We start from the raw sequence: 24,796 nt of genomic DNA, 5'->3' as shown, positions 1-24,796 counted from the left end.
TCACTGACTGCAATGCTCTCAAGTCTACGGAGCGAAAGAAAGATTTGCTGCCTCGTGTGGCTCGATGGTGGTTGTATCTCCAAGACTTTGATTTCGTTATAGAGTATAGGCAGGGTGTCATGATGCCACATGTCGATTATTTGAGCCGCAATCCTCCAGTTGTTGTTAACCAAATATCACGTCCTCGGAATTGGGCACAAATAGCTCAGTCCGCTGATGATGAGGCTCAAACTTTGATGGTAAAGCTGCAAGAAGGAAAGTTGGATTCTAACCGGTATGTAGTTCGAAATGGGTTGCTTTGCTACAGATATAGTCAGACGGGTGAGGAAGCTAGGTTCCTGTGCTTTATCCCTAAGGGCCATAGGCTGAGTCTACTTAGGCTATTTCACGATGAACATCAACATATAAATGCCGAAAAAACTTTGGATCTAATACAAAGACATTTTTGGTTCCCTGGTATACGCAGTTTTGTACGAAAGTACATAGCTCACTGTATAATATGTGTTTCAAAGAAACGTATACCCCGCCAACCACTACAAGAAATAATCTCATGGCATAAACCGTCGGAACCTTTTGATACGATTCACGTCGATGCCTTAGGCCCTTTACCGATTTCAAAAGATTACAAGTTTATATTAATTGTTGTGGACGCATTTACAAAGTTTTGTCTACTCTATCCTATTCAGCGCCAAGATGCATTGGAACTGAAGGCATGTCTTACTAATACTATTGCTCTTTTTGGGGCTCCAAAATTATTGATCGCAGATCGAGGACGCATGTTCGAGTCCCGTGAATTTTCAAGTTGGATACAGCAGCTGGGATCATCAATACACTACATCACCCCAGAGATGCATCATGCGAATGGCCAGGTTGAGAGGTATGTCAGAACACTCCTCAACATGTTACGCGTGGAAGCGGACCTCAACCCAGCCTGGTCAGATACCTTGTGGAGACTTCAATTAACGTTAAACATTACGCGTCAGAAAACCACGCAGTCATCTCCTCTGAAACTGCTGGTAGGTATGGAAGGAGCAACACCCTTAATACGCTCTGTTGTTCGCGATCTTGCTATCGATGGTACTCGACCAAATAGAGAATCGTGGCGAGACATGTGTAGAGCTAGGGCTAGTGAGTTACTGGATAGTAATCGACAGAGGCAAGACAACCGTGTTAATCAGAATCGACAGGTTCCGAAGCAGTATAGTGTTGGTGACCTCGCCTTTGTTATTAAGTATTCACAATCCGTTGGGAAGTTAGACCCCGGGATGCGAGGTCCTTATCGGGTCACACGAGTGCTCCCTGCCGGCCGCTATGAGTTGAAGCTTCTTGCTGGTAGCTACGGGAAGACAACCCAGGCCGCGGCACAATATATGGTGCCGTGGAAGGGCGAATGGTGTCCTGAGTCTTGTGCATCATTCTTCAGTCGTAAGTGCTAATATGATTTTTTATGTCGGCTTCGGTCGAGTATATAGTTATGGAGTGTGATACCCGAATTACGATGTAATTTGGAAGACATGTACTATTTTTGTGATACCTAAATTACGATGTAATTTGGAAGACATGTGTTATTTTTGTGATACCTAAATTACGATGTAATTTGGAAGACATGTGTTATTTTTGTGATACCTAAATTACGATGTAATTTGGAAGATGTGTACTATTTTTGTGATTCCTAAATTACGATGTAATTTAGAAGACATGTATTATTTCTGTGATACCTGAATTACGATGTAATTCAGATGACATGTATTATATGTTTCTGATACCTGAATTAGTCTTTAATTCGGAAGACATGTTTCTATGTATGAGCAACTCGGAGTATGTGTAAAGCCTATTGGCTTCCGAATTAACTCATACAACAGATATAATGTATGCGGTCGCGATATTTGTGTGGCATACAATGGCGCCTTGTATGTTGCGCGGGTATCGGGACGGTATATGTGACTTTTTAAATAAAATAAAAGATTTTCATATGACTTTTAATCCACAGATGATGATAATGGTGTGGAAGAACAGGATAATTCAACGCCTGGAACTAGTCAAGCTTGGTCAATGCCACAACTTGACTGTGAGGATGTTGATATGTCACAAGACAACTCGGAAGGGTGTTCATCGAACGTCGTCGAGGACGACTCCACGTCAGGAGAGGCCGTATAAGATATATGTTTAGATTTACTATAAAATGAGCTGCACTACCGCCATCGAGGCATTGTGATTTCGGTGTTCGTTGCGGCAAGTAGGAAGTGCGTTGTTTCATTGTTCGTTCAGTGCTTTATTGTTATAATTAGTCTTTACGTGATTTGAAGTGTAAATGAAGTGATTAAATGATTAAGTTATTTTGTTTTCAAGAAAGAATAAATTAATTGTAATTACGTAGGGTATTCACATATTTTTTTGTTATTTTTTTCTTTATTTTCGTTTCTGAACCTAAATATACAATATTTAGCTTAAGTTTTGCTGATTAAAATTTACATTAGTCCCTTATAATTATATATTTGACGACAATTTGACAAAAAAAAAATCTAGGAAAAAAATAATACATATTTACAAAAGACAAAAAAAAAACAAATTGAATTTGTTCCATTGAACAAATTTAAGTAATTTTAACAAAATTAAATTTCATTATACACTGATTGTTTATCCAAAAAGCTCAACCGTTCTGGTTCACTTAAAGCAATCTTTTGTATAGTTTGAGATAAATAGATTTGTTTTTATCACCAATCTCGATGCCTCGATAACACTGCTATTAACGCAATCCATATCACGTGCTATCGGAGTCGGTAGCGTTCCAACTGCCATTCCTTGCTCGGTAATGGCATGTAAATTCCTATTTACAGCTGAGATACGCCGAGATTCGGTCTTTAGGGGGCTCATTCAGTGCACGAGGGGAGATAATTTATTATGTAAAATAGAGAATTTTCCCCGAGTCCTCAACATAATTGCAGATTTCGTGAGATATGGTACGTTTCACTTTATATTGCAAACGTTAAAATTCTGTCACAACGAGCGCCGCGACTGTGACTAGGTATTATGTTATAATAATATATGCTATATTTAAAGTCCTACATTTTGATAATTGTCATTTTTTTCTGTTTTTTTTTCGGTATATATGTATGAATTTGTGTTCTGACGTAAATATTGTTGGTTGAAAGTCCTTAGTCCTAAACTTTGGGCGACTACTTATTTCTTACTGATCTTTAGCTTTGTAAGGTTAGCACTATACCCTCGTGACATATACATTAAACATATAATTATATAATTTATTAAGTATAGAGGCTGAGTGTTTCTTTCATGTTTGTTGTAATAAAAATATACCAATGAAGTTCTCGGAATTTTTTTACATAAAGTTAGATCAATACGGTTACAAAACAACAGCATACCATTTTGTATCTCTGCAATATTCATCATATCAAATTGCATCAGCTCCAACAACAAGTTTGATACTAAATCCAGTATATGGAAATGAATATGTAACAGCGTTATTAGCAGTTGTTGCAATACAGTTTTTTTTACTGTGTATTCTCTATGCTATTGAAACTGAATACATTAATCATTTTTGTTAAATCGGTCATTTATACACCTTCATTTTACTGTGACTTTTTGTAATATTTAATATTAATAGTTTATGGTTAACAGATATAAATCATCTCAAATAAAAACCATCTCATCGAATGTGCTACTCCACTGAATCGCAATTACTACATATTTCGTCGAACGTACAACGGTATAAAAAAAAAACACTGCACGCCGCGCCGCGCCAGGCTGTCGTAAGGGCGCCCCTTTGAATGCAAACTAAATAATTAATTCAACAAATAGAGCTCCCGTCAAGTTATAATCGCCTGGTACTCCAAGAAACTTTAAGAATAAGCCTTTCTTGATTTTGTATAAGATATTTTTTCTTTCGATTACGATTGCTTGCTTGGCTATCTTTCTTGTTTTCTGAATATACTACTTTTATAGTAATTTTTAAAAAGACGTAAGTGTTGTGTTCTTTTGTGTACATACACACACTGAAGTGTGTCTGTGTGTGTGGATGCATGTGAATATTTAGTTCGCCTCACATTTCTTGAGAACTTAATATTAAGTTATAACCCAAACCAATTTCAGCGAAAAAGTTCTATAGCATATATGAACATTATATTAAATTTAATCAAATGCAGAATATTATTTCTAGAAAATCCTAGAATAAAAAAAGACAATGTTATCATATATGACATATGAATCATAATTCAATTATTGAATAAATATATATGTGTAAAATATACTTACGTCGTTTGTAGAGACGAACCAGGCCATTTCTGTACTGGATGCCAGTTGTCCATTGACTAAGCACTTGATCTCGCTTTTCGTCCATCTGTTGTATATGTACACGACCGCAATAGCGTACCACCTAAACACGAAATGTAAATACACTAATTAGGAAATCTTATTTTTAATAAATAAATAATGTTATATAAAAATCCCGACTACGAAACCTCATGAAAGGTTATCTATATTCATAAATAAGTCGATTTTTTTGTATGTTCTAACTAAAGAAACTACTTATCTAATTTTTATAACACAGAGAATGCAGCGCGTCTTTATTTTATTTTATTTAAAGAAGGTATGAGATGTTTTTGCTTACTGTACATAATTTAATAATTTTTAATCTGTTCTTTAAAACAATCATTTGTTACCAAACTCGATACTTTTGTCACAATTTTTATTTTTGTTACTTGGCGGATTATGCAAGTATTATCCTTAGTGCTGAATTTAACACACATTATTCGACAAGCGGATCTAAGCCGAAGCTAATGACAGGCACGTCATTTGTCAAAGTATAATACGAATCTACATGAAAAGCGAACGAACCAATGACTGCAAAAAATATATCTCTCCCTTTTTGTTTTGCCGTAGTAGTGTATTTCTACCATCTAATTTGATAAGTTATAAGAATTTTATTGCATAAATATATAAAGTATTAGAATAATAATTTTATCGCTAACTATAAAAAAAAATATCAGAATTTATCATATCAATCAAAACTATTTCGTTGACAATTTTATGAGCAAAATTACAATTACAAAGACCTACCTTCTCGGTTGGAACTCGTATTTGACACAATGTTGAAATCCTTTGCCCCGTACCTTCATAGAGGTCAGTACCAAACAGTTACCGACGAAGTGGGCCGTGTAACCGACACCTTTGCTAGTTTTAAAGCTGAAACAAACAATAAATACTTAAAATATGCTTCAATTGTTTTGTATGTATATGAAATTTGTTTGAATATTATTTGCCTAATAGTATTAAAAATGGCTAAAAATTTCCTTTATCGTGCATTAGGAATAAAACACTAAGATAAAGTTAATATATAAAGACGAGTATTTTATTTCAGTTCCTATTCATTAGCTTTTCTATTTCATTGGAAATTGAAGGAATTCTTCTCGAACTTAACAAAGTTTTTAGCGAGCAACTCATCGTGAAGTGGAACTTGATGAAAAATCTTCGACGACTGTTACACGAGTTTCTCGAGGAGGAGTTTGTAAGTCGAAACACGTAGCAATGTTATTGCACGTCAAAAAACGTACACAAGGAATAATCCTTGCTTGTTAGATTAAGGATAAAGAAGAACGTATTTAAATTTAGCATATTTAATTCGAAACGTAAAAAGGTTTAACAATTGTGTTGTGTTGACCGTATAGTTGTCGGTCATTATCGTAAATATTATAATTATATGTTACTAAACTGTGGTGTAAGTGAATCTTAAAAACATTTATATTCAGTTAACTACCAGGGTAACATAAAACAAGAGTGCACTACAATAGACATACTCATTTTCGTTCAAAACATCAGGAGATACGAAATCACCGCCTAATCCGACTCTCTCGTAAAGTGAATTGGCTCGGACTTCGCATGCGTTTAGCTAATTACTAACTTATTACCGTGCCGTATTAGTACCTAGTCTACCGACTAGAATCAATGAACTATACATAGAATCTGCTTTTGTCGCCTCGAATTGTTATTCCCTTTGTAAAATGGTGTTTTACATATGTAGATTGGTTTATATTACTTATATGAGTAGTTTATTGTGTCTAAAGATTTTTCTTATAACAATACCGCTTGGTAATATTTTATTTTCATTATTAATTCAAATACGTTTTTACTTTAATCAAAGTAAATTTATATTACACATACAATAGAAGGAATTCAATTATAGTTTGTTTACATTTATATAACTGTGATTCATATTTATTCAAAATGAATACTAGATAGTACAAAGAAGCTTTTATTTCATTATCCTGACGATCTATTATAAAAGAGCCGAGATGGCCCATTGGTTAGAACGCTTACATCTTATCCAATGATTTCGGGTTCAAACCCAGGCAAGCACTACTGAATTTTCATGTGCTTAATTTGTGTTTATAATTCATCTCGTGCTCGGCGGTGAAGGGGAAAACATCGTGAGGAAACCTGGATTAACCTAGTTTCACCGAAATTCTGCCACATGTGAATCCACCAACCCGTATTAGAGCAGCGTGGTCAATATGCTCCTCAAAAAGAATGAGAAGGCCTTAGCCCAACAGTTGGAATTTACAGGCTGTACATTTTGTTGACTTCTATTTATTGTTCTCATATAAAACATGGGGCATACTTCTTTAAGAATAATAATATATTTAAATAATATTTTAATTTATAAAGAATCAAAGTAATCACTTTGACTTGATTCAAGCTTGCAAAGATGATTATTATGATTAATGTAACAAAAAATTCTTATATTTCATGAAAAAAAAAAAAATCTTAAATTTGTTTTTTAAAAATACTTTTAAACTTATACTTTAAATTATTTAAGACACAAATATAAACTGAGTTCCCTTAACAAAAAGCTCAGAACTATATTAGTATTTTCTGTTAAATTCAACATTAGTTTACGCAATTTAATGGTAGATTATTAACTTAAATAAGACTACTCTCACGGTACATTATATTCAATAAATAAATCACTAATCAGCGAAGATATCATTTACCATAGCAAAAAAACAATTCCTAAGAACTTCCGTAACGGACTAACAAAAGAGGGTCAATACAATTAAGATGCCAGCTTATTGAGAATTTAACAGACGCCCCAGATTACTACGTGTGTCTCAACAATTCGTTACCATGTCAAAAAATAATCTACCCTACATATAATAAACCAAACCTTATAAATATAACCTTCTTAATATTTCAAGCTATGTATTATGTTTCTCGACGCATCGACATTACTTTAAGACTAAAAGCCCTCCTGAGCTAACGTAAATCTTAGTTGAGAAAAGCTGAGTGAATTATAATACACTCAGAAATGTACTCTAATACATTGCCATAAGATTAATTTTACAGTGTAGTCAAACAAATAATATTAAGCTTCAAAGTTTTATATCCAATACAAATTCATACTGTTAATATCATATAATCTAGGCATTTATCTATATTTGAGTAAATTTGGTATCATCAAATGGATGTAATTATATAATTAAACAATTTATTACAACGGTAAAAAAGCACTGTTAGGACTTTATGCACGCCCGTCTCATCATTCAGTCTGACGTAAGTACTGCTCTTTCAGTTTAAGGCGTGAGTGAGCCATTATTATTACAGACATAACATCTAAGATGACGTAGCTGGTGGCGCAGTAAAAGTGTAAAATGAGATTTTTAATTCTTCCCGTAACAATGTCTTCGAGGAAGGTAATTATTTAACAACTTATCATCTTATTACCGTAGGTTTCAAGTGCAAATGGCTGTTCCAGAAAATTCCCGGGTTCACTGACTCATACTAAGAAAGGTCTGTCTGTGTGTGAAATAACCACTTGTTGGTGTCAAATTAATGTTATATTTTGTCTTTATATATAAAATTGCTAGGTAGACTGGCAAATGGGCGGTGGCAATAAGTAAACACCGCCAGGTATTGGCAATGGTACTATACGAATACAAACTGAAAAATATATATTCTCAAATAACATTATATACGTATCATAGTCAACACAAGCGAATAACATACTAGCCACTTAAAGGTGCCTATAATATAAAAAAATAATATATTTACCAGTATAGATATGGTTTCTCTCGTTCAATGTTGACGGAGTTGATGGGGTCCAACCGAAACCACGTCGTGAATGTAAATCCGTTCTCGTATGGCCATCTCGCGAGCGGCGGGAGGACCACGGCCTGCAACAATACACATGTTACAAAATAATAATTATGAATAAGGTATATAACGTACAAATTAAATCAACATGTAATTATAAATATGTATTTATACAAAATAACAACGCAGCGTTTTTAAGATACATCATTTATATTTGTCTCCATCGTTCTATGGAAAAATATTAAATTTGTCGCGAATTATGTACAAGTTTGTTTTATTTATTTTGCAATTGTGACCATTTTTTTATGGTCAATATATCTACTACTTATTTCAAATAAAAAATAAATAAATGAGATCTATTATACCTGTCGTCCTCAGGCTTTAAATGAGTTTCTTTTACCATAAGTTTATTTTAAATAATCCATTTTTATCCATTTAAATCGGCCACGAATGATCAAAATATCAAGTGGATTTATAAAAATAAGAATTGCAGAAAATACTGTTTAATATTGAGAGAAATTAAAAAAAATGTCTGTTAGAAATTTTAAATTATGAACGATGTAAAAAGTGTCGCTTGGTAGTAAAACTACGCAGTAGTTAAATATATTTTTTATTCAAAAGTGATATTACATATGCAACTACAGTACTAGGAGTTCATAACGGAAAGCCGGTTAAATGTTACCATTTCAAGCCAGAAGTCGCTATTAAACATAACTCTTTTTTTATGAATTATGGTTGTGGCCTTACGGTTCGCATATTGGGCGCGGCACGTTAACCCCATTTTTATTTTTGACGAATATTTATGTTAAAATGATATTTATGCGGTGTTTATCGGCCCACGGTGGCCGGGGAAATATGTCAGTCCCGTGCGTATTATAAATTTCAGCGCGAATATTAATGTTTATATTTTGCTGAATTCCGTTAGGTTTTCAATAAACATAAATATTAGACATTAAATATTATCTGAATAATAAATATTGAATATTAAATTATTTGATAAACATGAAACTTTTATATAACGATATCAAGCGATATACTTCACTGCCTCGCAGATCTAGTGGCTAAGTAATACTGCCCGACTAGAAATAAAGATCAAACTAATGAAAAGTATTAAGTTTTCCTGTAAATCAAATCTCTCTAGGATTTAAAAAATGACAGTGTTTACACTTTCGGATTGCGAAAGGCACGTAAAGACGTTGATCGTTGACAGATTGGCGTCCAATTGGCGATTGGTTATGACAGTGAGGAGGCAGAGTGTATATTGAGTTTGTGCATTATCTCTGACTTTGACTATCGTTGTCAAATTTAGGTAAAGGCACTAATATAACATAACTAAAATAACATTAGTAATGAATAACTAAAATGTTATACCAACGGTAAGTTCACTTCAAATATTCTTTTAATAAATAACGATTCTTTGCCGCCATTAGCCCTGAAGGGTTCCAAAAACAAATGCTCTGCAATATACGTTTGAAAACGGGGAATTGAGATAAAATATCTGCTCTCTCGGAGAACTATTTATTTCTATAGCCCAGGATAAAGTATCGAGTGGCGTTTAATCTTCCCCGGAGACCCGTTTATGGAAGATACGCTACGCATTAGAGAGCGTTCCTGCACAAGTGCTGTTAGAAGAAATAAAGAAAACTTCATGCATAAAAATGATACAAATTCCTTCTTATCTTACTCAATTCTATTAAAAAAATAATAATGATTATACAAAATAATGTTAATGTTGTCTCCTAGTACAAATTTCGACAAATTCGTCGGCAGGTACAATAACCAAAGCCGCTTTGAAGTCAGGAAATTTTTCAGAAGCTTTTTTGTCTGAAATCTCAATGTTCCCTCGTTCGTTTATTTTTTCTTGGCGAAAATATTGTTTTAAGCGACGATCTGTTCAGGCATCACATTAAAGACATTTAAAGAGCGTAAGCTTTTATGACGGAAAGCATTCGCAAAATATTTTATAATGATGTTGTCATAACAATCAGACTTAAACATTAAACCCCTGCAGACCAACAGCCCCATTTTTTATATTTATTTTTTCAAATCAAATTTTTCTTCATCCGAGCCGTAAATATAAAATTTGAGATATCAATGATTGTTTTTGTGCTGGAAAGAAGAAACTTCTGGGGGATTTTTTAGTCGGTGTTGTTTTCAATTAAAAGCTACATTTATTAGAACCGTGATCAGTTATTCAACGTGATAAGGTAAGGAAAGTTATATGTAATGAATATATCATTAGTCTTCTCATTCGTAACAAAGATATACTTCTCTAAATAAAGCCAGAAAACGACAATTTGCCTTAAAAGCTTAGTAAATATAAAAGATGAACAGAATTGGAGGAAACGCAATAGTGGCCTCGTTAACATGAATACCCCATTATTAAGGTTGGGCCTTTTTTTCGATTAAAGTAAATCTCGGCGAAACATTGTGACGTTTCGAGGCTCAGTTAATGACCCTCAGAGCTCGAGTGGTAATGAAGCTGAGATTTATTTCGTTTAAAAACCCATCAGAAACCACTCTTCAGCTTGCTCCCGCTTAAAGCGTTCAAACGTTGTTATGATAAAACGTTTCATTGGAAATATAAGTCCGACTTTAAAATCCACGCGGTCGAAATCCTCAGCGGGAATGTCAAGTCAAGCGAAATTCAATTTGACTTATCTTGTTTTCATTTACCAGCGACATACTGCTATATTATACTTATAAATATATTTTGAGTTTAAAAATGACATGTATACTTTTTACCTATAAATATAAAAATCTAAAATTAACTTACTAAATAAAAGTAGAACAGGTCGACGCTAGAGCGCGTGCATTTGAGACGGAGATTGCAGGTTCAAGTCTCAAGTTTATAATTCATGAAGGAAAACATCGTGATAAACTAAATCTGCATGTGTCGTTCGAAGCTCAGAATGTATTTATCAACTCGTATTAATGGATAATATTTTAGTAGCGTGGTGAAATTAGTTTCAAACCTTCGAGAGGCCTTAAAACAAAAAAAAATATATTTTTTTTTACAGTTTTTCACCATAAACTGGATACACAACTTTTCCATCGTAATTGGGTAGACCTAAATTATCTAAAACGATAAAACGGCACTAGGAATAAATAAAAGCAAGAAGGTGTAATTCGTAGTCCGGTCGCTATACCCACGAAAACCTTAACAAACTCTTGTAAACAAGGTCCGAGATTTGGATTAGCAAACATATTTCATTCTCACGTAACATGTTTCCCTAGTATAACCGTGGCGTGGGATAAGATGCGTCAGTTGGCCGTCAGATCTAGGGATAAGGGAGACAGAGAGAAATGGAGGCTCCCGGGTGAGTTTACGATAAATAAGGAAAAAAATTAGATTAATGTAAAACGTTAATCCACGTTAGATTTAGGTGCACACAATTTTCTAACGTTGCAAAAATTATAATGAAAAAAGTTTAAATCTAAGTTTATTGCTTTGAAAAACTTAAAAATCTAGAAGAATTGCACAATCGAAATCGATGATCCATTGTGTTATGAATGATGATTAATCATTCGTTGATCATAATTCATAACCAATAAAACGAACGAGTTAATGAAAATAATGAGTTTTTACTATAGGCAGGCCAAAACGATAGAAAAAGTAATTATGCAATTTGTAACTGCTTCTAAATAATCTAGTCTGTTTATCGACAAAATATAGAACTATGACGATTTTTTTCTTGTAAATAGATTAAGATCTGATGAATAAAACGATGGCAGAGGATAAGTTCTATCAGAAAATAAACCTGAAAGAAATAGCTCATAAGTAGTCTGTAAAAAGCAAAATTTTTCGTCCCTCGGCAACATTGTTTTTATAGATGTTCACGTAAGACGGTCATGAAGAGTTCCATTATGTCAAGGCTTACATTTGGCCGTCCGTATTTGAATAAGAATTGCCAATAAGAAAAGGGAAGTCGGTTAAATGGTCCTCCTGAATTGTCCTACTTGCCTAGTATCGATCAAAGCGTCTGCTTTTTGGAGTAAGTGAATACAAAATAACAGTTACGTTTAAAAATAAGCCAGCTTGAGTTTAAAATAATAATCTTTAATAAAATATCATTATGTATTAATTACTTAATTAATCCACCAAAACGACCACCACTAACGGTTTGGATAATCGATTGTTCACAGATTATCTTACCAAATCTACGAAATTGAGGGATTTGATTGTCTCAGAATTATACATACTTCAATTTCAACACAATGTATTCGGTACAATTGTAGCTCTCATTGGCTTCTCGCCTGAGTCTAAGACATTTAAATCATTAAAGCCAAGAAAAGAGTAAGTAAAAAATAGTTTAATGGTTATACATTCTAACAGTAAAAATAACATTAAAAATTGAATGTGGAAGAGTCTTATAAGAACTGAAGAGATGCTCGCACCTCTTCTCGTTGTCAAGTAAGTACCCTGATATATAGGATCTAGGGAAGTAAGCGGAGGCAAGCTATGATAACACGATTAATTAGCATGAATGCTAATAAATTTGAGTTAATAATGGTTACAGTAAATGGCTGACTAGCATATGCAATTATGCATACTAGTCAGCCAGCAAAAGCCTCACTAATTCATATTGTCATGTCATGGCTGAAAACAGAGAAAGTGAAAAATATAAAGGTAAAGTTGCCCCATTGCCTCCTCTCAGATTCAGAAGAAGGTATATAATACCAATTCCACCATGCTGTTCCAATGCAGATTGTTGGATGGGCACATGTGGCAGATTTTCATCCAATATTCGCGATGCACAGTCATCATCATAAATAAAATAATAGTTAAGATTACCAAAAGATAAAAATCTTCTAAATTGATAAAATAATATTAATACGACCAAAGTCATCTAAATATTTAAACCATCTACATTACCCAAATATATCGGTATACCACATCGTCAAATATATGAGTTCATTCAAGTATTCATTAAAATGATAACAAGCAAACCGCCAGCACCTTCTAAGCGTCGAAGTATTCAAAATTATGGAACCCACAGAACCAAAGAACTGGCAAAAAGCGCTAATAGACAGAGATCTACGTATATACGAAGTTAAAAAAAACAACCAGCAATCAGGTGTGTACAAAAAAGATCAATGAACCAGAAGTCTCAACTGATGGTTTTTGTTTCGGAAATATTTTCTCTTTCCACGAGAAACTCACAAATAATCAAACATCATCCGGCTATACACAGAAATAGGATAAGTTTATCCGTTCGCAGATTGATAAGGCGGAGGGATACTGGGCAATTTTGGCAATCTTGTGGGTCAGCGAGGTACCAAATTAGTACTAGGGATATCCGCAAAATACAATATGAATCGTGAACAGTTACAGACAACCGCAAAAGGCAACAGTCGATACTGGTAAAACTGTATCGTTTATCAATTGAAATGTATAAAAACAACAATATTAATTAATACTTATTGGTATTTAGACAAATAATACAGATGAACGAAACCATATATTACACAAACAACAAAGTCTTAAGCGGCTATGAACGTAATAATGATAGGAAGCTGCAGGTAAGTTGAGGCTGCCGTGAAATCCATTATCGAAATGTTTTAATTAGTGCCATTTAGGCGCGGTCGGTCCCCACTGTACTATAAATTACCGTATATTAGCTCACGGCGAGTTTTAATTAGTTCACGCCTCCAGAGTTGAGAAAAATCTTTAACGAATTACTCGAGGTATTTTATGTATGCGGTATGCCGTGAAGTTATGTTGTTAACAACCAAATCAATATTTGTTTTAAACATAGGCTATTTCAATTAGTATTTTAAAATGAAAGAATGTTATTAAAATTTTATTTTAATGATGTAGTATGTAACTTCTCATATTAAAAGATTTTTGAGTAAAATATGATTTAATTATTTGGTGGAAGGAGTTTCTATTCTAGTAGAATCTATATTTTGAACTGGCTTTTTCACATGATAAATTTCATATAGGTTTTATGTATATATTATAACTTTCAGTTAAACTTTACAAAAAAAGCGTCTCCTCATTTCTTACTACAAAACGAAGAAGATAGATCTACTTGAATAAAAAATTTGAATAAAGCATATTTTAATTTTTGTACTAATTATTACTTATATGTCAATAAAAAAATTAAGATCTCGACAATGACAAATCCCAGCCGAGCTGCACCGACGGCGCAACTTGAGGTATTAGTTTATTTATTAAACTGTCACTATTACTCCGTCGTTACTCTTCATTTGGTCTAAATTATTGTCTGGGGGACATCAGGTGGTTCCCCGAGGCGGACTTATTAAATTCTGAGACAATTCGATTCCAAACTCCCCTCGTTACAAACTTGCTCCGTGCGCTCGGCTCGTTCGGTTTTCCTGTTTTCATGTATTATAAGTTTATTAGGAACTTTACTTGGAGATAACTTAAAATTCGTCTTTCTTTAAATAAACGGATTAAAACGATTTTATTCATTTGTAGTTATACATATAAAATGTATATAATTGTATTATGTATAATTATTGATCATCGCACAAAGCATTACGGAAAGGATTATAAAGGAAAGTGTGTTTTGATTTTAAACTTAATTTTTTTTTATGGCATTGGTTGGCGGACGTGCATATGGGCCACCTGATGGCAAGTGGTCACCACCGCCCATAGACAAAGGCGCTGTAAAAAATATTAACCATTCCTTACATCACCTATGCGCCACCAAACTTGGGAACTAAGATGTTATGACCCTTTTTAGACGACCTCCGTGGTCGAGTAGTGTGTACACCGGTTTTCATGGGTACGCCACTCCGAGGTCCCGGGTTCGATTCCCGGCCGAGTCGATGTAGAAAAAGTTCATTAGTTTTCTGTGTTGTCTTAGGTCTGGGTGTTTGTGTGTGGGTGTGGGTATGTTCAGAGTAATGTATGTGATGTTGTCCAATATTTATTTATTTATTATTTTGCCTGTGATTACACTGGCTCACTCACCCTTCTTAACGGTACACAACAATACTGAGTACTGTTATTTGGTGGTCGAATATCATTTAAATACACAATTATTAAGTGTATGTAATATTACAGCTCATATTGTAAAAAAAAATGCATATTCGATGAAAGTAATGATTCTTTTCATCAAGCATCGTAACCCACATGTAAAAGGTATTCCTTACCAAAACCTAACGTCAAACTTCTTCAATTCATTGGAACGGTGCGGCTTGGAGATTGAAATTTTGATACAACGCCGTTTTGCGAACTTTGTTCGTATTCGAATCGAATTTAATTTCGATGAGTCCCATTCCGATCGTCGGAATTTCCTAATAATTCTTCTGTAATAGCTCTTTTATGAAATAGTTGCGAGAGCTTTTTGCGTTCAACGGCTTTGAAACTCTTTATAGGATTTCCGATGCGATTTATGGGCCATTTTTTTTTATTTAAATATTATAAAATTAAATTAAATATTATTTGAAGGTAACATTCGGAGATTCGGTTGTCACAACTATATATCAAAGGTATTCGTTTCTATCATAAAATTCCGCAGACATTTTTAACTTTGCCCTTTCATATTCAAATCATTTGTAAAAAATACATTGGTAAAGAAGGCATATTATTTAATGCAAGATTATATAGATGATAAAAAAAAGCGTGGAGATAATACTTTTTTGACTTCTAGGCATAGATATATTACATACATATAATTGATATTCATATTTAACTAACATGACTTTGTATTTTCAACGTTGAAAAAGAGTAACTACTGAGTTTCTTGCCGGTTCTTCTCGGTAGAATCTGCATTCGGAACCGGTGGTAGCTTCACTTAATATCGTTAAATGACGATTCAAAAGCGCTTGCAAAAGCCTATTTGAATAACGTATATTTTTATTTTATTGCTTATTATTTTATCTTTCTATCTGCGATTATGCAAAAAAAAAACGGTGATTTGTTTGGTGAATGGAATATAAAACAGTTTTGTGAATAAACAACCGACAACTATAAATAGCTCAACATCAATCAATATCGTAAAAGGTAATAAAAAAGTCAAAACTATAATAAAACACAAAATCTCACTTCGTTTTATGGCTTCGGTAAAATCGCTGAATTCAATATCGGTACGTCGAAAAGAGTAAGTTTGCGATCGAAAAATAAAATAAATACGAAGTCGATTACGTGGTGTACGTGTCTTTGAAGGTGTGAGATTGCACCGTGTGCCGACACACGTGTTTCCTAAAACATATACGAACATAGATAACATAGAGAGTACTTTAGCAGAGATATACAGAGAGTAGTTCGTCTGAGACCATCTTAACTGTGCGTATTACGTTTTCAATATACCTACTTGTATTATGGAATCCACAATATATCTACATAATTAAATTTAAAAATGAAATACAACGTACAAACTACAAACTAAACTTACGTATACTCGTAACCTACTGGAACATAAGTTACATTAAGAAAGGATTTTTAAAAATTCATATCCTACAATATCAGGGTTAAAAGGGGCATGAATGTTTGAATGGAAATTCGACATTTATTATGTTAATAATATGGAAATCGGTATATAGGCTTCTGTAATATTTAGGCTGCTGTTAATGAGATAAAGACAATTAATGCTTTTAGAAAATTAATTACCTGAGAGGTGGAAACTTATGATGAAGGTTTGTATGGAAATTGGTCATATATCCTATCCGCTTTACGACTAGTAATATTCAAACTAGGTTTTTAAAATTTTGTAGTACAGTTTGCAAGTCTTGATAATAATTATATACATTTTTAATAGTTTGTTATTCGGTCTATAAATTTGGTTGCTTGGTTGTTCACTTATCAATTATAGTAACGCAAAGCTCCAGTTTCGGTTTGGGAGATTTGTAAAGCAGTGCAATTATAGGGATAAGGGATATTTATTTATAATAAAAAAAACAAACGTGTAGCTCTTGAACTTGACTTGAACGTACAAAGAAACAGAGAATCATATTTTAGAGAGAGGTTAAAACTGATACATTGAAAAAAAAAAAAACAATTTATTTAATACTAGTATTGAAATATAAAATCATACAAGTGGTCTTATGATATTACAAGCTATAAAATATATTTATAGGTAAGCATAAAACGCGTCGGTGTCGCAAACGGTAACAACGCTGAGCGTAGCCGACTCTAGCGAGACGATGAATTCAATATCGGTACGCCGACGCAAGCAATGAGATTGCAATCGGAAAAATAAATATCTGGAAATATATTTCAAGACTATTTATTTTTAAAATGAGCACACTGATGAGATTGATTAATTAAAGACTCTCATAACTACAACAACCTGATTTAAATCTATAACAAATGAAACTTTTAATGCACATCTGAAAAACCAATTAGACAGAACAAATAAAACTCAAGCAAATTAAGATATATATAAAGCAATATATACTTAAGTACTGAAATTCTTATAAACGACATTTTCTAAACGGGGGTTCTTATAATTAGTATAAATGGTTTGTGAGGGTTCATACTAATATACATTGGAAAAAAACATGGCAGAATGACTTTTTTATGTCACGTAGGTAGACTGATTGATAAATAAACCACCAGACGCTTAGTGGACAGACAGACATAGACATTGCTGAAAGAAATATTAATCACTATGAAACATTTTGGTTAGTTTTCCTTTTAATTGATGATCGCAATCAAAGCGCTCTGTCCTAATTGGTCTTATTCCGGCGCGAGCGTTAGAATCGATAAACGAAATAAAACATAATTATGTGTAATATTTCATGCTTTATCTTAAAATAATTTATAAATAAAGAGATAGAAATAAAAACGGTCGTTAGTACCTAAAAATAGAAAATTTTACATATATCAAACATGTAAAGATTATTTATTTTTATATACATATATACATACGTAGGATTACAATAAACCAAGTTGGAACACGTGCAGACATAACATTACATAAGTCCAAATATTCAATCGGAACTTCTCAATATACTGTAAGAAATATTGGAATACTATAAACTCGACGAAAATATTAGTACACTTTACTAAATTGCTAACACGTGTCACCAGAATCATTTACCATAAGGTGAGAAATCCCGAGCAACATACCATTCACATGAGTTCTAAATATTAACACGTTCTCATGACACCAGACAATCGATATAACGATTCGATAATAAAGATTTGTTAATGCTCAGACCAAACTCTAATAAGACTTAAACTATTTCTTATTATTCTTCTATTGAATTAAATTGCACCAACTCAATATAAACTGTATATCAATATAACATTTGTCTTATAAATTAAGTCCGAATATGCTACACTAGTCCATCGTGCACGAGGTACTGTTAGTAATACTTAATTACTTAAGGTTAAGTAAATCAGATTTACAAATTCATTCATTCGTACTTCATAACGATAATAACAATAAGGCCGAGAAGCTAAATAGATTGAAAACAAAATCCACTTGCAATCAGAATACTCACTAATCACCTTTAAACTAGAACGAAGCAATTCTATCATCATACAAAACATTGCTCTTTTAGTGATAAATAAACAGGACCTTAATTAAATTGTAAGTATTCTACATACTCTATTATTGAAATCTTATATAATCGGCTCAGCAAAGAAAAGAGACGATAGCTCAAGATTCGATGTGTAAGTATTGCGCTAACCATAGAAGTTGGATATTAAAACTAATCTAAAATAAGTATTTGGCTCCGTAATTGTAAAACCTGATTACATACCTACAATGAAAGTAAGACTGTACGTCACGTATTTGGAAATCATTACAATACGCACCCGCGTGTGGTACAAGTATTGAGTATTTCGTTTCAACGGGGGCGTAGCTCAGATGGTAGAGCGCTCGCTTAGCATGCGAGAGGTACCGGGATCGATACCCGGCGCCTCCAATCAGAACTTTTTTTAGTTTTCAGTAAAAATATAAATTTGTTTTCACTGAAACTAAATTTAAATTATATTTTTAAGAGGTGTACAATTTCCTTAATAATAATCATAACTAAAAACTTGAAATAACCCTCCTAATCTCAATAAAAGCTTGGAGTACAGTACTTTACCGTAATACATTTTCTAAGCTGACAGCTGACTTGAATCTAATTTTCATGACACTTATAAGTAGTAACTGAAGGGATGGAAATTAATGTTGTATCGTGTTGAAAAAAACGGTTAAACGTCATGTGTAAATTAATATGTGTACAACTCACACACACACACACACACATATATATGTATATATATGTACGTATATACATATATATGTATATATATTTTATTCAGTTGGATGCTCGGTTTTGGGCAAGCACTTTGATCGGTGAGTAACCAGTGTAACCAAGAGACATAAAAACTTAGTTCCGATATTTGGTGGCGCATTGACGATGTAAGGGATGGTTAAACCACGAATACCTATTGGCAGTGGTGACCACTTACCATCAGGTGACCTATTTGCCAGTCCACCTACCTAAATGGTATTAATATTTAAGCATGTATAAATATATATGTGCATGTGTTGGTTCTTCTAATCTTTTTTTTTGCACCCCTACATACATTCTTGCACTCCTCCTGGCCCGCCCTTTCTGCACGTCTTGAGGTAGACATGCAGAAGGGTATTACGCCCCTCTAACGGAATATAATATGTAAATAAAACGTGAAATTGTTTTATTTATTACGAAGAAAAAAGTAAAACTCTTTATTTAGCAGTTTTATTAATAATTACATTTTAATATAGCTATTAATTAAAAACATTACCCATCAAAAAATAACATATTTAACGGTTAATAATTATTCATATACGGACGTTTAAATTACTAATGTATAATTTTGTACGTGTTACATTTCCAGCTGATATAAACAGCTTGTTTAATGTTGTAATTAATGAATTAGGTATTCCTCTAATTATAAAGCAAAATATAAAAACGTGATAAAACTATAAATATGCAAGTGAAAGACAGCGTTGTAGTAATCGTTTCTATTTGCGAGACATTTGTATTGGTGCCAAGAATTTCGTCGAAAGTACTAACGGGGGCGTAGCTCAGATGGTAGAGCGCTCGCTTAGCATGCGAGAGGTACCGGGATCGATACCCGGCGCCTCCAATTGGATTTTTTTTTGAAGATACATTAAACATTTCTAAAATTTCTAAAGCGCTTTATTACCTTAAGATGATAAGAACAATTTATGAAATTTATATATTATAAGAAATAGATGTTGGAATCGTTGAAAATAAAATAGTTTCTTCTCTAGTCTAAGTTATTTCTTTCTGAGTAGTTGGTAGTTGGTCAGAACTTTTTGACCTCAATGTTGTGCAAGAGATATTAATACTTTAATTCATAAATATATTTTATGAAACATCATGTTTATAGTTTGTCTGCTCTTAACAAGAACTCCGCGTGGAATTTGAATTTCATATTTTATAAGGACCGAGATTAATTTTAAAGTCTTATCTTGACGTTCGACCGTGTGTGTATGTGTAAAAACAATTTTGTCGTATAATATCTCAATGAATTAACCGACTGAAATGCTCGACACAACGTTTGGTAGGGTTTATTAAGACTTAGATCTGATTAGATTTTGGAGCTGAATGGTAGACCTGGTCCGAAGAAATTCAAGAAAATAAAAAAAAATAGATACGTTTTATTTAAATAACATCAAAGATTTTAGTTATTCTGTTTTTTTTTTAACGTTTTAGCTTACTGTTCCAGCTTAAAAAACTGCATCGAATGCCGGAAACTTTAGCGAAATCGAACGAAACTATTGAAAGACCCATCGTTTCAAAATAAAAAGATCAGTTCAACAAAGCTCTCTCACAATAACAAAAATATTCATCTAGACACGCGGTAGCGTGTCAGCCAAGTTCTAGTAACAGAACTGGCGTGCAGCACCGTGTGTAATATTACACGAACCATTTGGAGCCACTTTTGACCTCCTCATAACTTAAAAACTATTTGACATAAATGTGTCAAATTTGGCACATATATTGAGACTCGTGAGATACATATGTGTTCCAAATTTCATAAACGCATCTCAAATGGTTATTTAGATATTAACGTCTAAAAATCGTCATTTTTATCACTGACTGACCTATAGATCAAAACTATAACCTACTTCCAGGTGACCTAGAAAGTTCAAATTTGGCATGCAGGTAGATAATAAGGCCAATATAAAGGAAAAAATCTGAAACTGGTAATTTTTTATCATTTTATTATAATTTTTCATTTTATTGGGTCTATAGGAATACTTATATACTTATTAGTTCCTGTAATAACTCTAATAAAAAAAAATGATGTAAGAACCAGCAATCAAAACTTATAACAGCCGGTCTTAATGTAGATTTTAAGGTCTTCACGTGAATATATAACAAGTTGAATACCACCCTTAAGTTTTTTAAATCCAAATATTTCCGTTTTATTACTTATTAGTATAGCCGATTTTGGTATTTATTACGTTATTAACTAGCATTTAGCGCACATCAATGGTGCAAAATCTATATATATACTTTAAAAAAATAAATAATAGGCATTTCGGTACACGGCGCGCGACGTGACGCCGAAGCAGCGGGATAGAAGCGTTGCGATTAAACCTTAACGCGGACGTGTCTGAGCGAGTGGCAACCGCGATCATAAGAATTATTTCAATGCCTTCTTATAAATATATTATTTATATATTATTTCTTCGCCTTGAAGGTGCTCTTTTCGACATAGGCTCCTCTATATTAAGTAAAGAGCAGGCTTACGTTGGCCTCTCTAGAGTTAAAAACTTAAATGGAGTACATCTTATCAATTTAGGTCCAAGTCAAATCGAGACACAAGAGAGCTCTATTGTAGAGTACAACCGTCTGCGCACATTATACCACCCCTACTTGGGCAAATTAAGTATAAACAGAAAACGCGTAAAAAAAATCCGGACACTGAATGGGCAATTCACTCGAACATTTCAGAGGTACCTACAAGAAAAATAAGAACGTATAAAAAAAGACAATTATACCCCGTAAACATAAGAAAATAGAATAGCTTAACAAAAACCATTTGGTATTAAATTTGTTATTAATAAGTACCTACTAATAATTTATATACAAAAAGTAGTGATATCCCATCAAAAACATAAATGTAAAAATGAGAGCCAAGTTAAATATTATGATATATACCTTGGTTGTTGTCTTCAACGACAAAAGAAGTGAGATCTAAATTTGTGCCAAGTTAAGTAGTCCTTTCTGAAATTTATTTATAACTACATAAAATATCATTTCTTCTTATAACTTGGGGTAATATATTGTTGCTTAAGGTCTGACTTGGCTAGTTCTTATATGTTTATAAACAAAAATTGTAGTTTGTGCTTAGAATAACAAATTATAACTCAGAACATCTAAGAAGAATGGAGGACAGCTCAGTATTGCTTAGTTAGTATTAACGTACATTAAGAGCTGCGATGGTCCAGTCACTAGAAAACATGAATCTTAACCAGATATTGCGAGTTTATATCCAGACAAGTACCATTGAATATTTGCGTGCTTAATTTGTGTTTATAATTCATTTGTAACTGGCTTAGAACTTACGAAGGCTATAATATAATTTGTATATGAGAACTAGCCAAGTCAGACCTTAGGCAACAATATATTACCCCAAGTTATAAGAAGAAATGATATTTTATGTAGTTATAAATAAATTTCAGAGAGGACTATTTAACTTGGCACAAATTTAGATCTCACTTCTTTTGTCGTTGAAGACAACAACCAAGGTATATATCATAATATTTAACTTGGCTCTCATTTTTACATTTATGTTTTTGATGGGATTTAATATTTACGACATGATAGTTTCATAGTAAATTAAAAAAAAAAAAAACAAACTCCAATATCAGCATAAAAATAGCCGAAAAAAAACAAAAACCCTCGTTTAGTTAGTTATTATTAAAAATATTTCATATATGGATGTTAAAAAAAATACCTGATCCGACAACAAAAAACTACGAAATTTATATAAAAACAAATACAATATAAATTACAACATGCGTCAAACAATAGCCACTAGAAACACAAGAACTCGATAGCGTTAAGGGGAGAATAATACCGGCATAGGATATTCATTAGTGTGCTCTCCAATTATTTCGGTTATAGAACTGTGTGCATAATCCCTTGTTTATTATTTCCTGGCGTATATCTGGGTCAATTACGTGTAGGGCTTTGCGTGTTGGACATATGAGATTACCATCACATATATTAGATACGAATACTAGTAGATACGAATGTACATTATTGTTTTCGTTCTAACGATTTCTTTTGTGTAATTTATGTAAGTGAACTGATGGCATCCTGATGGTACGTGGTCACCACTGTACAATTTAAGAAATATTTATCATTCCTCATATCACCAATGTGTTATCAATTTTGGGAACTAGCATGTTATGTCCTTTGTGTTTCTAGTTATGGCTCACTCACCCTTCCAATCACGATGATGATTTGAGCTGGTTTGTGGGATATATATGATGAATGGGTGGTATCTACCCCGGCGGTTACATATCCCATTATTGTTTTGATTGTTAGTCAGTGAATACATTAAACTGATTTAGGGATTTAAATACAAAACTGCTTCAAAAACTATTACAAGTGTAGATGTTGTCTATCCAGGATACACGTGTATTTCCGTGCAGAAAAATGTTTTTATTAGGAGATAAGCGTATTGAAAGGAGTCAATTATACATCGTAATTATTTAATACGACACAAAAACCATTAATTTCGCATGTAGCCTGCGGAGTAGCGAGAAAGTAATTATAATATCAATATTCTGAATCTATAATAATAGTACTAAGAGAAAATATTAGTTCTTTTGAATAATTCAGGACTAGTCTGATTAACACAGAGCTTATATAACTGTAAGATAGCTGAGAAAAAAGATTTATTCATTTTGAGATCATTTCTATTTTAGGAAAATGCGTCAATTATAGCGAAACCTGAAGAATTTTTAAGTGAGGAAATCTAAGATCGCAAAAATGACTACGAATAAAAAAGGAGTTCACCAGTTTGACTGTCTGAGAACATAGAATGCTATTTCAATATTTCGCTGGGATCAGTAATTTAAAAGATGTTCACAGAATAATAAATACTTTTATAAGTAATATAGTAAACAAAAAATAAAAAAACTGACAATATCAAGCATAGATCGTTTACGCCCAAGCTATTGCTAGATATTACTTGGTGGGTTGGTACGGCTTTGGGCAAGCCCGGTAGGTGCCACCTACTCATCGTATATTTTACCGCCTAACGGCAATAGTTAGTTCTCCGGTTTAAAGAGTAAGTTAAGCCAGTACAACTAATGGGTCTGGGGACATAATAACTCAGTTTCCAAGGTTGGTGACCTTGCCACTTAGTATCAGGCCCAATTTCCTAACCGCCTAACACAGCAGATTTTGAACTTAAAAATAAATTTTCCTTTTTTTTTTCTTAGTCTTGTTTAATTTCCGTTCTATCGAGTTCAACATCAAATCACAACGATTCTTAAGAAGTTTAACTTCAAAAAGAAGAAGTTTCAGAAGTTAAAGAATCCTATAGAGACATTATACTATAGAGACATTGTAATATTTTAAAAGGAACCTCTCTTCCAAAGAATTCGTATTCGCAGAGTCGCGAATGTAAAAATGTAATTTCTTTATTTTGGAGGAAAACATTTTTAGCCGGTAGAACCGGCATTGTCGAATGAAAGGCCTCTTCAGACAAAATTTTAGAACAAGTTCTTGTTTCCTTTAGGTC

The 24,796-nt window shown here is 33.1% G+C and overlaps 1 protein-coding gene and 2 non-coding genes across 3 annotated transcripts in view; 2 read left to right on the top strand and 1 right to left on the bottom strand.

Annotated features, from left to right (window-relative positions):
- The window catches only part of LOC125072250 (neurobeachin), a 420,639-nt gene that overhangs the window by 188,314 nt on the left and 207,529 nt on the right, over positions 1-24,796 (bottom strand). Inside the window, exons 6-8 of the mRNA XM_047682786.1 lie at positions 8,062-8,183; positions 5,074-5,199; positions 4,270-4,390 (exon numbers count right to left, since the gene is read on the bottom strand). Of these exons, the coding sequence (XP_047538742.1) occupies positions 4,270-4,390; positions 5,074-5,199; positions 8,062-8,183 (369 nt within the window). The remainder of the gene's footprint in view (positions 1-4,269; positions 4,391-5,073; positions 5,200-8,061; positions 8,184-24,796) is intronic.
- Positions 18,879-18,951, top strand: Trnaa-agc. The gene has a single exon. It is a non-coding gene; the product is annotated as a tRNA-Ala (tRNA).
- On the top strand, positions 20,077-20,149 carry Trnaa-agc. The gene has a single exon. It is a non-coding gene; the product is annotated as a tRNA-Ala (tRNA).

The sequence above is a fragment of the Vanessa atalanta genome, chromosome 21 (genome assembly GCF_905147765.1).
Source record: "Vanessa atalanta chromosome 21, ilVanAtal1.2, whole genome shotgun sequence".
Taxonomy (NCBI): Eukaryota; Metazoa; Arthropoda; class Insecta; order Lepidoptera; family Nymphalidae; genus Vanessa; species Vanessa atalanta.
This window is presented reverse-complemented; position numbering and strand designations above follow the sequence as displayed.